General features: G+C 54.4%; 1 protein-coding gene across 14 annotated transcripts in view; it reads left to right on the plus strand.

The window, feature by feature from the left end:
• The first annotated feature begins 826 nt into the window (after window positions 1–826).
• Window positions 827–15,517, plus strand: part of MAPT (microtubule associated protein tau) — a 33,621-nt gene continuing 18,930 nt past the window's right edge. For 8 of the 14 annotated variants that reach the window (XM_072356855.1, XM_072356857.1, XM_072356863.1 and 5 more), the window contains exons 1-3: window positions 876–1,002; window positions 13,522–13,601; window positions 14,864–14,950. In XM_072356855.1, the coding sequence (XP_072212956.1) occupies window positions 13,538–13,601; window positions 14,864–14,950 (151 nt within the window). In that variant the 5' untranslated portion in view covers window positions 876–1,002; window positions 13,522–13,537. Of the gene's footprint in view, window positions 1,003–13,521; window positions 13,602–14,863; window positions 14,951–15,517 lie in introns of all 14 variants that reach the window. The other 6 variants (XM_072356861.1, XM_072356865.1, XM_072356869.1 and 3 more) reach the window with 3 other exon arrangements.

Raw genomic sequence — 15,517 nt, forward strand, 5'->3', positions numbered from 1 at the left:
CTCCTGAGCAGCACATCCAGATGGTTTGTAAACACACACAGGGATGGGAACTCCACCACCTCCCTGGGCAGCCCATCCCAGTGCTTAACAACCCCTTCTGTTAAGTTTATCCTTATATCCAACCTAAACTTCCCCTGGTGCAACTTGAGGCCATTTCCCCTTGTCCTGTCACCAGTGAGAAGAGCCCAACCCTGCTTTCCACACAGTACAAGCCATGATGCCATTGGCCTTCTTGGCCACCTGGGCTCACATTCAGCCCAGTGTCCATCAGCACACCAAGGTCCCTTTCCATCAGGCAGCTTTCAGCCAAGCCTGTAGGGTTGCCTGGGGTTTTTGTGACCAAAATGCAGGAACCAACACTTCTCCCTATTGAAACTCATACAGCTTGCCTCAGTCCATCGATCCAGCCTATCCGTGGCAGATCAGCATTGCTTCCCATCTCGGTGTTGTCTGCAGCTCGGTGCTGCTTGCATTGCTGTGCAGCAGGCCTCTGTGCAGCAGAGCCTTCATGGCTGCGTGCGGCCTACATGCAGGGATGCTGAGGGGGCAGCCCGGCCTGGGGTGACCCCAGCCCTTCCTAAGAGGGTTTATGTGTGGGAACTCCAGCTCAGAGCGGGCTGTGAGGGAAGGAGATCCGCTCGGTCCGTAGATCTTACCCACCAAGGGGCTGCTGTGGAGAGCCACACAAAATGGCGGCGGGGGCAGCGCGCGAGCGCTCCCTACTGGGCGGGGCCGCGCGCGCGCTCCCGCAGACAAAAGAGACCCCCCCCCCACCGCCCAGCACTGCGCATGCGCACAACTCGCCGGGCAGCGCCGCGCGGGGACCGAAAGGGGGGAGCGCGCCGGCTGCTTGGCGCATGCGTACTACCGCATAGCCCCCCCCCCCCCCCGCCGGCTCGGCGAAGGTTCCGGAGCTCTCGCGCGCCCCCTCCCCTCCCGGCCCGCCCCCCGCCGCTGTCACTTCACCGAGCGGCTCCGGTGCGGACAGCGAGGCAGCGGCAGGTAGGGGTCGTGTGTGATGGGGGGGGGGCAGCTCGGTAAGGGATGAGCACGGCTTGGGATGGGGGGGGGGGGCTGCGCCATCCGTGCGGTGCGGTGGGATCGGCATCACCTTAAAGCGGCGTTGGAGACCCCCCCCAACCCCCCCCGGTAACGGCGCGGGGTGTGACAGGCGGTGCCGGTTGTTGGGGGGGGGCAGTGCTGTGTCCCTATGGGGGTCTCGGTGTTTTTTGGCCGTTTCTGGCCGTTTTCTTGGCGGCAGGTGGGGCCGGGGGCTGCGGCACGAAGGGGGGGGGGGGGGCTGCGCCTCCTCCTCCTTCTCCCTCCCCCCTTCCCCACTGCCATCTTCTGCAGCCGCTCTGTGCAATGGGGGGGGGGGGGGGCTGCGTTGAAATGAAGGGAGAAAAAGGCATAAAATGAAAAACGGAGCCATTTTTTGCATCCCGTTGGAGGGGGGGGGTCCCGTCCCCGCCCACATCCATCCTATGGGCGCCGGCTGCTCTCTATCACCCATCGAAGGCTGTTCGTCCCCCCCCCCCCCCATCTCCCATTCGCAATGCTGAAGGCGTTTCCTTTTGCAGTTGGATTTTCTCCTTTATGCTCCATCAGAACCGCTCCCACCTTCCCGCAGCATGAAAAACGCCTTTCCTTTAGGAAGGAGAAATAACCCAACCCAGTTACGCTTTGTTCCCCCCCCCCCACCTCCCCACACCCCCCTTTTTTGGCCTTTGAGATGCTTCTGCTTTATGCCAGCAAGGTGTGGGCTGACCCACCTGCAGCACATGGGGGGGTCGTTCACACCTGGTTCAAAGCATTGGGGTTTTCTCATTGCCCTGCCCTAAGCAATGGCGTGCAAAGGATGCTTGCCTGCTTCCCTCTGTGTACGCATGGAGGTGAAGGCTCGTAGTGGAGGCTTTTGGGGCTGGAGGTGCAGGTGGGGTTTGCTTTTTGAACCCCAACTTGGTGCTTTGGGGCCATCCTCCATAAGGCTGCAGGGGTTGGATCTTAAAGGCAGATGAGTCTCGAAGGCAGAGCTTGCAAATGAAAGACCTCCGGTGCTGTGGGTCTGTCGTGTCACGCAGTGGGATGAGCAGGCTGGGAAACCCGGGGCTAAATCAGATCTGCCCGTGTTAATGAGTGAAAGTGCAAGGCTGTAAATGAAGGCTGCTCCTCCCTGGGAGCTGCTGGTCCAGCCCTGCTCTCAATGCTCAGCAGCAGCAGCTTCCAGCTGCACTGGTTGCAATAGTGCCATCCCATGCAGAGATGGGCTGTGAGCTGTGCCAGCAGGGCGGGTGGCACTGCGGGTCAGATGGGGACTTTTGTTCTCCTTCATCAGCTGGGATGAAGGCAGAAGCAAACAGCATCTCTGTGTTGCCCCTCTGGGAGCTCCCCAGGAGGGGATGCAGGTGATAAATGCGCTGTTGGGGCTGCAAGCTTGGAGTACGGGCTTGGATCTGCACGTGCAAAGCAGTAGTATGGGCTTTTGTCCCTCCCTCATTACTCACCCTTTAAAGTACTGCTTTAAGGCATTACGCTGCTCATTTGGGCTTCCTCCCCTGCCTTGTTTCCTCCTGTGGAGCCTTACTGCTCCCTTCCATGCTTCCTGTGCTGAACAAACCTCAGTTCCAGCAGCACCCAGGTGGGACGAGCAAAGGTCTTTTTTGCTGTCCTGGGCATCAATGCTGCAGCTTCCCTCATTTTCCTTCCTAAAAGCCACAGGGAAGCAGGGCTGTGCTCTGTTGTCTGGGAGAGCATCCTCCCAGGATGGAGATGAAGGGGATGTGGCACAGCTGCTGCCTTTCCCATGCTGATGCTGGATGCACTTAGGGACACCTGATGCAGCTGGAAGGTGGTGCCTGCTGCCCCTCTGCTGCCCCTCTGCTGCCCCTCTGCTGCCCCTCTGCTGCCCCTCTGCTGCCCCTCTGCTGCCCCTCTGCTGCCCCTCTGCTGCCCCTCTGCTGCCCCTCTGCTGCCCCTCTGCTGCCCCTCTGCTGCCCCTCTGCTGCCCCTCTGCTGCCCCTCTGCTGCCCCTCTGCTGCCCCTCTGCTGCCCCTCTGCCTCCTTTCACAGCACCCTCTGTTTGACCGTGTCTGTTGCATCCTCATCCTCTCCAGTTTGGGGTCTGTCCAGCCAGGAATGAGAGCAGAAAGCCACGTTTCCAATGCTTTGGATGTGGTACCTCAGCCTTGTTTTGTGTCCGGGGGGGGGGTACCAAACCACCCCAATGCTTCCAGCTGCATCCCTGTGCTTGGGTGTGTGCCTGGCATCACTGCTGGAGACCCTCACAGTGCAGTGTTCAGCCTTTTATCTGCATCCATTGGATTTGCAGCGTGCTGATAATTGGAGCAGGGAGGTGCCTGGGATGGCTGTTCCCTTGTTTCCCAATAGCAATACTATCGTGAAGCTCAAAGCTTTGGGTTCTGTTGAGCAGGATGAGGGTATTCTGCCAACCCTATGAGCCGCTGAGGCTTGGCTGTTGGGAGAGCTGCTGATTTCTTTGTAGCAACCCACCAGCACTCTGACACTTGATGAATTGGTGGAGAAAGAATCAGGGCGCTGGCAGCTGCCCAGCTCCCAGTATTTCCCAGTTTGCTCAGCCTTGTGTGACTGGGAGCACTGAGCTGAGCACTGAGCACTGAGCTCAGCACCTTCCCTGCTGCCAGAAGGGCTGCTGATGTCCTGGGAGAGTAAGGCAGCAGCTCCCAGTGGATCTCTTAATTGCAGTGCGATGCCATCTAAATGGCTTTCTAGGTTTTTCTGCCCTTCCAGCAGTTCCTCCTCCCCCCTTCAGCTTAACCGTGGTGTTTGGGCTCAAGGCAGGCTGGCATCGTCCCTGGGGTTTGCAGGCACAGCCCTGCAGTACCAGAACATGCTGGTTGCTGGCAGGGCCCTGCCTGCCTGCGGAGACAGAAAAGAAAGGAGGAAGCTGCAACAGTAACAGGAGCTGGGTTGCTAATCCATGCAGAGCAATGCGGGGATGTCCCCGTTCATCTCCCAGCAGTGCTGGTTGGGAGCTATGGGATCCCACTCAGCGCCCTGCTGTGTCCTCACTGACCTGCACTGCTGCCCCATGCAGCCCTCCATCCCAAAGCAGACAGCCTTAAGGTTTGGTGGATGGGAGCATCTGCTGGCTGTGGGCTGCTTCTCATTGCGAGTGCCTGCAGGAAACATCCGTGGTTCACTCCGGAGGCTGGAAGAGATGTTAGTTTGTGCCTTTGGGCTTGAATGGGTTTCCTTTGCAAGTTGGATGAGTCTGAGAGCCGCCCGCTGTGCTGTGGGGCTGCAGCCAGAGGTGTGCTCTGAAGGGGCAGTGGGGTGCTGCATTCAGCTCTGCTGCTCATGGAAGAGCTTCAGCCTTTAGCAGAGGGTGACAGAACCACCCGTGTTGATGGCTTGGGGTTAATGCGTGTGCCTTGAGGCTCTGCTCAGTGCTGGGGAGCCCATTGCTGCGTGGCTCCTGGCCTGGGCTGTGTGCCTGGAATTGCCTGCTTGGATTTCATCAGTGCTGAAGTCCCCTGCTGCAAAGTGAGATTCCTCGAGCTGCTCACATCTCTCCTGTAAGCCTTGAATCAGCACCGTGTGTGTTCATGCTGGCCCGGAGGTCTGCTTTTACAGCGCTGCCTTCAGTGCAATGAAGTGCTGGGGATGCACTTCTGCAGCTGACAATGGCTCTGTGCTCCACAAGCAGCTCTGCTCCTTCTTTCATTCGAATGCACCTTCCTGAGGAGCCTTTGCTATGAAGAAAACCCCTTTTGTCTGCAAACGGACCTTGCTGTGGTGTGTCAGATGTAAAGAAAATGATGCAGAGCTGCAGGTAGAGCTCAGGTTCCATTCTCAGTGCTGACACACCTCGTGTGCAAAGCGCTGAGTGTTTTATTACCCTCCATCTGCAGATCCTGCACAGGGTGGGATGAGAGCTGCAGGGACTCGGTTACCTTTGTGGGTGAGGGCTGTGCTGGAGCTGGATGGCACAGCTGCGTCACACAACTGCACGTGGTGTGAGTGAGCCCAGGGCTGGGCTTTATCCAAGGGCAGAGCCGTCCCATTGCCTTCTTCCCCATCCATCTTTCCTGTCCTGTTTCAGATCTCATGTGCAGAGCCCTGCTGTGCTGTGCTGGGATGCAGGGGTTGCTGCCTCAGGAGCTGCATGTGCAGCACTGCTGAGCTGTTGTCAGTGCACCCTTGTTGGGTGAATGCTTTGCAGCCTGCTTTGCATGCATTTTGCCTTTTCCCTCATGAATTACCTCCTTCCTCCCCTCCAGGCTAAGAGAGGAAGGGAATTATGAATACTGTGTAATGTGAAAGCACTTCTTAATGCTTAATCTCCCAAATATGTCAGTGCTTTTATTGTGCCTAATAATAGGGTTTATTGTCATGGTTGTCTGAGGTCCCTGCTTGGCTCCGGGATGTATTTCCTTGGTTATTCTTGCTCATGGAGGGGGTTTTTGACTCCTGGTTCTGTGTGCTCTGTCAGCATCCAGGAGCCTCTTGGTGCTTGTTTGGAGTTCTTAATGGGGTTATTTAGTGCTGTGGCTGTAGCAGCATTGGTGCTTGGATGAAAAGCAGCCTGGAGCAGCCTGGGTGTGATGGATGGGGTTGCAGTGGCTTTGCCTTGCTGCTGCATGGTCTGAGAGCAGGACCAGCATCTTCCAGCTGCTCCCTGCCTTGGTAAGGCATGACGGAGCACTGCTGGTGGCTCTAGGTGTGGCCAGAGCCTGTTCTGATGCTGGCTGTGCTCATATGCTGCAATAAAGGCAGCCTCGTTCCTTCCAGCCTTTGTGTTGGTGATCAGAGACGGGCTGTGACCTTACAGAGCATGAATGGATCCCCCGTAACCCGAGACCAGGAGCAATATTATTTTAGGCAAGAAGTGAGGCTCCGGAGCAGCCTGTCCTTCATACATATCAGACGTGTGACAGCAGTGCTGCATTTAGAGGGGATAAAACCTAGGAGGGGTTTATTTTTAACAGGTGGATGGGGAAGTTTGAGCCTGAATTCCTCAACTTGGAATGGAGGCAAGGCAGGATGTTGGTTGTCGGGGTGAGGATGAGCCCTTGGAGAGCCTGGGAAGGCTGAGAGCTGTTGAGTTTCTTTCTTTTCAGGGTAAGATACCAATGCTTGAAGGCTGCATGGCTTTGTTTCTTTATTTATAGTGGTGCAGTTCTCTTTGGGATGCTGGAACTGGATGTTATGGGGCCAAAGGTTTGAGTGTCGAGTGGCTGGCAGTGGGGTGGAGATGTGAGCCACAGGAGCGTGTAGAGACCACAGCCAAGGAAACCTGTGGCTTTCTGGGCAGGCTGGGTGTTGCTGCGTGTGTCAGCTGCTTGTTTGCCCGGAGCTCCTCACCATGGCAAAACCAAACAGCCCCCAAACCCTCCCAGCCTCATCTCTGCCCCCCCTTCCAGCTGGGAGCCGCATCAGCATCATGGATCCTTGCAGCTGTACAGCAGAGCTCCCAGGGAAGCTCTCTATGGCTTCTTCCCTCGGATGGGCTTTCTGTCCCTGTTAGAGCAATGCCAGCCGTGGTGCCGTGGCAGTAGTTGGAGCAGATGGAGCTGCTGTCATCGTTTTAATTTCCAGCCATGTGTTGAAACAGCTCAAAATAACTTCAGAAACGAAGACCCGGCCCCAAAAGATCCTTTGAATGTTTCCTTTGCCCTGAGAAAATCTCCTACAGTGCGTGTCCGTGGTGCCTTCCTGGCTCTGCTCTGACAAGCATCACTCACACTGACAGGCTGGAGCCGCGTCACAGAGCATCTTTTGTGTTGAGTATCTTCATTACGGTGGCAGCTTTGAATGTTCAGAGATCTCCTGCATAGGCTGTTCTGTCAGTGCTGTGAAATCAAAGGGAGAGAAAGGGCTTGAGATCAAAGTAAGTGACAAACACATTCCTTGTGCCTCTGCAGGAAGGGGCTGGGGCTCAGGGTGCAGCTGGTGCTGCTCCAATGCTTCTCTTTGCATCTCTGGGGTGAGATGATGCACGATCCACGGCAGCAATGCCACAAGACTTGTGTTGCTGAGGTGTGCACCTGACTAAGGTGGAAGGCAGCTGTGTGTATCCAGAGCTCCAAACCCATTGACGGGAGTGAGCAGAGCTCTGTCTCATTCAGCTATGGGGCTTCTGGCCGTGCATTGGTCTCCTGTGCTCTGGGTCAGCATTGCTGCAGCCCAGCACCAAACACAGTGCCACTGGGTATACAGCAGGGCAGCAGAATGGAGCTGCCATGCAGGGGTGCTCCCTGCTGGCTCTGAGGCCAGCTGGTGTGAGCAGCTCCTGCACAGTGCAGCGTGGGGCTCCTGCAAAGGCAGCCTGTTGCATTGCAGCAGAGAAAGGAAGGGAGGTGGCTGAGTGCTGTGGGGATTCCTGGTTTCCCTTCTTACTGTCGAACTCTTTTTTCCCATTTAAATGCAGAACGTTCAGCACGAGCTCCTCAGTGCAGTGCATGCTGATGGTCTGCGTGCTGCGTGGATGGCTCGGGGCTCTACTCCATCCTGCACCAGGCTTCAGACATCTCGCCAAGCCTGTGGCTGCGGTGCAGCAAATGGATGCTGCTGCGTGTGTGTGCCACTACAGAAACCAAATTAGCAGAGCAGTCGTCTCTGCTGGGTCCTACAGCACGTGGCTGTGCTGCAAAGCACTAAGATGGAGACGATGCTTAAGGAGAGCTCGTATGGAGGTGGGAGCAGAGCTGTTTGCTCAGTGGCCAGAAACACCTTAACCCAGAGAGCCTGGGGGTGTGCATCACCTCTTGGATGGGCTGGCTTGTGTTCCAGCTCTGCTCAGTTCCCTCCCATGTGCAGGAAGAAGGGAGTGAGCCGTGGTCTGTTCTGTGCCCTGCGATGTGTCGTGGTGCTTGCTGGCGCATGAAATAAATGCTGTCAGTTTGCTTCTAACCTCGTATTAAGGAGGAGAATGGTGATAACCGTGAGAAAGCAGTGGCTGTGCTAACCGTCCTGCTTGTGGCAGATTGCAAACATCCCCGAGCAGATGAGCCCTGCCAGGACTGCAGCGTGGAGGGGATCTTACATGACTGCTTGTCTCGGGAGCTGCATTATAATTGCTCTGTGTGAGCAATGGAGCAGCGTGCAGCAGCCACCAGTTAAGGGATGGCTGGCTGGATGGCTGGCTGGAAGGATGGTTGGCTGGCTGGATGTATGGCTTGTTTTCCTTCAGGCAGTGCAGAAAAGTGTTTTCTTCCTCCCCACGGTGTGATTTGCCCGCTGGTGCAATGGGGGCTATTGATGGAGGCAGAATGCTGCTGTGCCAATGACCGTCTTTATTCATAGAGCTGCTCTTTCCTGTTCTCCCTGTCCCCATCCATGCACAGCCTGGTGTTTCTTTTCTCCCATAGCTGGAAAGCAATCCAGGACCACACTGAGGTGGGCTCAGCATGATTGTCACACACAGTGGCACAGCGTGTGGTGACACACATACGATCATGGTGACAAAACACCTGATGTCTGAAGTACCAACCCCTCCTGCATGTGGGCTCATGTGAAGGCTTCCTTTGCTCACCTTCCACGTGCAGCCCTTCAAAGCAAACCTCTGCCCATAGCAGGGCCTCAGAAAGGCAATGCAGGGGAAGTTTGGAGCTGCTGTTGTTCTTTGTTCCCACCTTGAACCCTGCACAGGAGATGCTCTGATTTCCAGCAGGGTGGGCTGTGCGGGGATGGGAAGAGTCAAAGAGAATTAGCTGGTAAATAAGATCTTCTGCCTTCTCTTTGATCCGCTCTACATGTTCAACTGCTTAAAGGCTTCCCAAGAAAGGATTTTGGTGGAGGAAGAGTTTATCTGCCCGTAGACCATCTCATAGCTCTGAAAGGCACAAAGGCAAGATAGTCTAGCGGGGGGCTGGGAAGAAATCCAAAGGTAGCCCAGTAAATCTCTGCTAAAGAGGCTTCCCTTCCTCCACTTCATGAAGCAGATAGGGCAAGCTCTAAAACTACTCTTGCTTCCTTTTTTGCTGCTGTGTAAGCCCCTCTGATCGGAGCTTTAATCTGGCTAAAGTCAGTGGGTTTGGGGACGGCCTGAGCTTTGCATCGTGGTGCAGAACGGGGAGCTCTGCAGCTCCAGCAGCTCGCTGTGCTGTGCTGTGCTGTGCTCCTGGGTGTGCACAGAGGAAGGGACGGCGGTGCTGCAGGGTGTTGCATTCTGCTTGGTCAGCTGGATCAGACAGAAGGAGAAAGGTAGGATGGGGTGAAAGATGAGGGAAGGGTGGCAGCAGTAGCAGCGGGTTGGCCCTCAGGTGCGGGGTTTTGGGGTGAGGCAATCGATGCAAGGTTTAGGCTTAATGGTCCTGCAATGCAAACGCTGCTCATGGCTCCCAGCAGGTTGCAGTTTGCAGGGCAGTGCTGTTGGGGCAGACAGAACCATTGCTGTCCCCCGGGACCGGCTGCTCTCACTGCTCAGGGTGGGCCCGGATAATCTGCCCTCCTAATTGCCACCCAGTGAGGAGGCAGCTGCTGAGCCAGCCCTTAAGCTGATTTGGGATGGCAAATTCTGTTAGTTTAATTCTCAGCAATGCTGAGGAACGTGCCAGCACGTGAGCATCCCTTGGCTTTTCTCTCCCAGCAAGCACGCCCTGGCGACCTGAGCCAGCTGGTGAGGGCATGCAGTGCTCTGAGCTGGGAGAGGTTGGGTTTGTAAGGGGTATTTAACTGACCGTTCCTTGAGCTCCTGTGTTTCCAGACCTAACTTTGCTATTCCTTTTTAATGCTGCTTGTAAAGAATCCCCATCTCCTTTCCAGAGCTGTCAGTGTGGAGCATTCATTGCCTGGTCTTGGTAACCCAGGAAAGGTGTTGCAGGCCTCAATAGCACACAGGTTACAGGTGAGCAACGACGAAGAAGAATGCATTTCTGAAAGGATTCCTCTTGCAGCTCCTTCTGAGTTTGCCTTTGAACATGAAGGAAGTTTCCTGGCCCCCTGCCTTGCTGTGATTTCTCATCTCGCTCCGTATCAGGCTTTGCTTGCAGTTGATGAGATCACTGCCCGTATTCCTTCATCTGTCAGCTCCTTGGAAGAGCTAAGTGCACAAAGGAGATGAAAAGGAAGCTGCTTATGAATTATGAAGAGCCTTTCAAGCTGCTGTTATTTCACTCTGTGTTAATTGAGTCATTCAAATGGGGACAAAAAAAACAACAACAACCCCACCCCAACCTGTTTGTGTTTGATCACCTGTCAGAGGTAACACTTGGCTGGCTCACGTTTGTTGAGCTTTCAAGTAACACAAGCCACCCTTGCAGGTGAAATAATGGAGAAGGAAGGAGCTGAGCAGAAGGAGTTGGATGCAGCTGCTCCCCTTGTGCTTGCTTGGGTTGTGCACCAGAGCATGCAAACGCAGCCTGCATCTCTCCAAGCATTGCAGAAATGCCTGCTCCCTCTGTTGTCCTCCCAATGTGTGGCCCTTAACAGCCTCCATCTGCCAGCAGGTCTGTCAGTCCGTGCTTTATATGGGGATTTTTAACCCATGTGAATGGAAGCATCAGTTCCCAGGAGCTGTGGGGAACAGCCCTGAATCCATGCAGAGCTGGCAGGGTGAGCTGGTGCTGTGCTGCTTGGGGTTGGGGGTGGGGGGCTGCACACAGCATGCAGCACAGCTCAGCCCCTGGCACCAGAAGGGTTTTGGTGCTCCTTTGTGATGTCATCTGTCACACAGGACAGAAGGCTGAGTGCCACCGAGGCACAGCTGTGTGGTCCCCAGCATCTGCTTTCCTCCTCTCAGCCACCAGGCTGCTATCAATAGGGTACGTTGTTTTCAACCCTGTTTTTATTTACCTGTCATTGCGGGGAAACCTCACACCAAAGCATGGATTGTTTGGGCTGCCAGGCTTCGTTTGGGACCTCAGCCTTCCCAGCTGGAGGGCACAGCGTGTGGCTTGAAGGTGTTTGGCCACATCAGCAGCAGGATGAGGGCTGTGCAGTGCCCTCATTGTGCTGGGTGCTGATACATCCTGATGCTGCTGGTGGCCCTGCAGGGACTTTGGCATCAGATCCTGCTGGCTTTGGCTCTGGGTTTGATTCTTAGAGGGCACCAAGTGAGAAAATGTGCTGCTGGATGAGAGAAAAACAAGGCTTTGGTGTGCTCTGACCGTAAATATTGCATAGAATGAATGGGGCAGAATGGGCGGGTTGGAAGGGACCTTAAAGCAGGGACTGTGCTGGCTCAGGCTGAGCCATGAAATGCCATTGAGATGCACATTGAGAAGGTGAGATGGTCGTGGTTAAACTCATTCCTTTTAGGCTTTAGGCTGAGGGAACTGACTGGGTTGTGTGTATGGAGTTAATGGTGCTGGTGGGCTGAGCTCGGATATCTGTGCCCCCATGGGAAGCATTGGGCCGGAGGGGCTGTTAATGGGGCCAGAGGGGCTGTTAATGGGGCCAGAGGGGCTGTTAACACCACGGTGGGCTGTTGCTGCTTAGATAGGGCCCCTGTTTGGTGGGGATAGTCCTGCTGGAAGGGGATAAGGCTCTCGGGAGGGCTGTGTGCGTTATCTCCTGCACGGTGCCCTGCTGACGTTGATCTCTGCAGCTCTCCTTGTTGAGTTTCTCATTCCCAAACCATTGCCTCGAGGCAGGGCTGTTACTACAGGGGTTTGGAACATCTTTTCCCCTTCACGGGAGGGATTTCCTCCTCCTCCACTTGAGAAGCAGAAGGGTTGTCATCTGAGATGTTGTTTGTAACTCATAGATGTGCAGTTTGCAGACCACAGACCACCCCCCCTATCCAGATTAAGAAGTGCTTTGTGGATGAGCCTTTTGGTTTTGCTTCCTGGTTGCAGCAGGACGGATCTGTGCCACAATTGTGTGCATCCCCCTCATGTTCTGAGTCTGCTTTTAGCTGATGTGGGGGAGAATGGACTCCAGCATCCATCAGAGAGGCAGAAAACGCCTTTATAGTGGTGAATATGACTGCATGATGATACGGCCTGTGTACTTCCAACCCAGCTGGGAGAGCTTTGCAGCTAAGAGATAATGGTGCTGCTGGCTCTCTTGGCCTCACCCTCTGGACTGCTTGGTGTCATTTATTTACCTCTCTGTTGTGTTGGAGCTTCATCAGCCCTGTTGTAATGCTTGTCCATCTCAGCCCTTGCAAGGAGAACCTCTTTCCATCCTGCTGCCTTGCAGGCGCAGCACGAGGCCGTCCAGCCCCACTGGGAGATGCTGCTGCTCCCCAAAGTCCCTCTGTCCAAACAGATGTGTGTCCTGCAGCTCTCAGGGGGTATCTGGGTGCTTTAATCCTTGGCTCTTTGTGGCTTTAGTTGATGCCTTTTTCCTTGTAACCCAACGGGCAGCTCTTCTCTCATCTCTGAAAAATTAATGGCTGTATCCTCCCCAGCCCATCCCCGCTCCTTCAGCTCCAGCCATGCATGGAGCTCAATGGGAGCAGGGCTGCCTGTGCCCAGCTGTGAGCAGAACAGCATTAAAGGCTTTTTTGCAGTGCTCAGAGAGAGCGACGGGTTCCCTAAGAACCAGCCCAACGTTTCCTGGTGTCAGAAACCAGCAGCGAGCAGAGTAAGAGCCAGCACTGCAGGCAGGCGGCTCCGCGGCCTTTGCTGAATCACTGCTGGCTGCTGCCGTGCCAGGGCTGCACAGATGCTTAAATGCTGAGCTTGGAGGAGACTGAGCTGAGCTGAATGCTGTGCACAGAACGGGCAGATGAGCCCCAGGCTGGGAATGTGAGCTGGATGTGGAGCCAGGAGTCCTTTCTCACCCGTCCTTGGTGCAGTTCTATCCAAGCTTTGTGGCTGTTAAAGGCAGTAGTGAAATTGTACAGTTATCTTCCTAAGGCTGAAACAAGCTGGGCAGGAGCTCTGCTTACTGGCATGTGAGCTTCTCTTGCTCGGTTCCATATATCCTGTTAATTTATTGCCAGCAAACAAAACCACATGAGTTTGTTTCCTTGCTTGCGGTGACCTGAGCCTCACTGCTGCATCCATTTGCTCCTGACGGTCATGGCAAGCACACGATTACACTATTAGCCTGTTATTAATCACTGCCGGTGGCTGTAATTACATCAGCTATTAGGAAGTCAACTAAAATCCATGTCTGTCCAATCAGCATGGAGAAGAAGGGCAGGCACGGTGCCTGCAGCTTGTGTTTGTTGTTGGGTTCGCTTCCTTTAGCACTTTGGAAAGCCCTCTTTGGTCCTGGTTTGCTGTGTTAGCACTTTGCATTGCCCTCTGCTCAATGAGTGCAGGTGAAATGTGCTCCTGGTGAATGTGGGGGCACTGGATGCTCCGGGGAGTGTTTGAGCACAGCTATGTGAAACCCAATAGGCAGCGTGTATCCTGAGCATCCCTGCACACTGTGATGTGATTTGGGGTCTCAAGGAAAGCAGACAAAGCAGATCAAGGAAAGCAGACAAAGCAGCTCCCTTCTTGCTGAAGAGGCAGCCTGCAGCTGTTGGCTCGTTGCTTGCCAGAGGATGCTCCTGGGACGGGGCTGAGGTGGTTACATGGAGCACACCAACAAGGCTTCAGGCTGTGCCTGATACCTGATTGCTTTTGTTTCCTCCTTCAGGTAACTTGGCTGCAAGATGGCAGAACCACACCAGGATGTCACCATCGTGGAGGACCAGGAGAGGCAGCACGTCCCTTCAGGTGAGCACATCCAGGAGGAGATAGAGGACAAGAGTGACCCATGCAGGGGGAGCAGAGCCCTGGGGGCAGCCAGGAGGAGATGGGCTGTGTGTATGTGTATGGAAGGCTCCTGCACACCAGCTGGCTGCAGGCAGTAAGCATTGGGTGGCACACAGGGTGCTCTGATGCTCCTGAATGAAGGAGAATGCTGCTGTCTGATGTGGTTGTTTAGCAGAGCACAGATCCCACACTGTCTCGAGCAGTTCTGATCTTAGCGCTGCAGCTTGGCACGCGTATGCTTTTTGTGTTCACTCCTCAGTTTGCTATTAAAACACAGCACTGCTTTTGTTTTGAGACACAGCTCGAGGATGCTGCTTGCTGCCTGCTTTTCTCACCTGCACAGGGCTGAGCGGAGAGTTCTGGGTGCCATATGAGGCTCTTTAGTCCCATATATCGGACCTGCATTTCTCCAGAAGCCTGGCCTTTCTCATCCCACCACGCTGCACAGCTGAGCTTGGCAACCCACACAGCCCCAGCAAACGTGGTGGGACTTCACTCTTGGCTGTGTTTCATGTAAACATCATCTTGATTTTGTTTTCTTGAAGGGCTTTGGACGCAGCTTCCGTCAAACCAATGGGTTATCTCAGCCGAGGAGAGCATCCATGGCATCCATTCATCATGGGTCGTGTAATGCATTTCAGGCTGATAGCTTCCCTCAGCTCGTAGCCTCACCTTTGCACATCACAGGGATTTCACTTGTATTAGTTTCAGTCTTTTCCGGGTCATTTTCTCCAGCTCTCATTGTATTATTTCATTTAGTTGTTCTCCTCGCAAAGAGGAGACTTGTGCTTTTTGCTGCGCTCTTCCAAAAGATGACTTTGGACCAAGCCTTGCATTGTACATCATGCACAAAGACTTGCTGGTTTGCAGTGATGAGGATTCACACACCATGGAAGCATTCAGTAGCAGCTCTGGGAGGGAGTCTGATGGCTCTCCAAGTGGCAGAGGGGACAACAGGGACTCAGATGTACATCTTTCCTGCTTACATTGCTGAGATCTCCTTTCCTGCTTCTGCCATTCTCTGCTGTGTGGTTCCCTGGGTTTTTCTTTTGGCTTCTGCTTGTTCTTTTTGGCGATGGCACCGATGCTTTTGGTTGGCATTTTCACGCTTTGCTTGCTTATCAGTCCAGGTGTTTTATACTCTCCACTTGTTGCAGTGGATCTGGGCCATTAGAGGTTTGTAACCTGTAGCCAAGGACCTGTTGTAAGTATTTGTTTTCCAGGCTATCCCCTTCAGATTCCAGTCGATGATGGATCGGATGAGCCTGTTTCTGAAACTTCTGACGCTAAGAGCACCCCAACTACAGAAGGTGGGAGCTCATTGACTTACTGCTTTGAAACCGTGATGGATGGGGTTGTGCTAAACCTTGCCAGGAGACCCGTGCCACGTTCTGCTGGGGTTCCCCAGGAGCAGCATTGGTGGCTCTTGGATGAGAGCTCTTCATTGGCCTCATCACGAGTGAGGCTTTCACTCTGCAGAATGACAGAGTTGGCTTTAAAGGTGGAGAGTGGGTTGGAAGGTCTGAGGATGGAGAGTGTGAAGCGTTGCTTGGAGCTCAGTAAGTCTCTTGCAGGTTGTTTCCTTCTCTCACACGGTGACCGCAGGGTCCCATTAGCTCAGTGCAGCAATCCCACCTTGCCTGCAGGTTCAGAGGGTTGCATCACTGTGTACCATCAAAATCCTGCCAGCCCATCCTGCTCTGAGTTCCCTGTCAGAGTTAGTTGATGCTCTTTCTGTGTTCCCTCCTTGTTCACGTGTTCATTCGTACAGCATGATTTGTGCTGGACTGATGAGATGGACTGATAGAACAGTCTATATGTGCAGCTTTGAGTTGATGCAGAAGCCACTTGGGTCAGAATAGGGCATTTCTGTGCCG

Source organism: Excalfactoria chinensis, chromosome 24, assembly GCF_039878825.1.
Source record: "Excalfactoria chinensis isolate bCotChi1 chromosome 24, bCotChi1.hap2, whole genome shotgun sequence".
Taxonomy (NCBI): Eukaryota; Metazoa; Chordata; class Aves; order Galliformes; family Phasianidae; genus Excalfactoria; species Excalfactoria chinensis.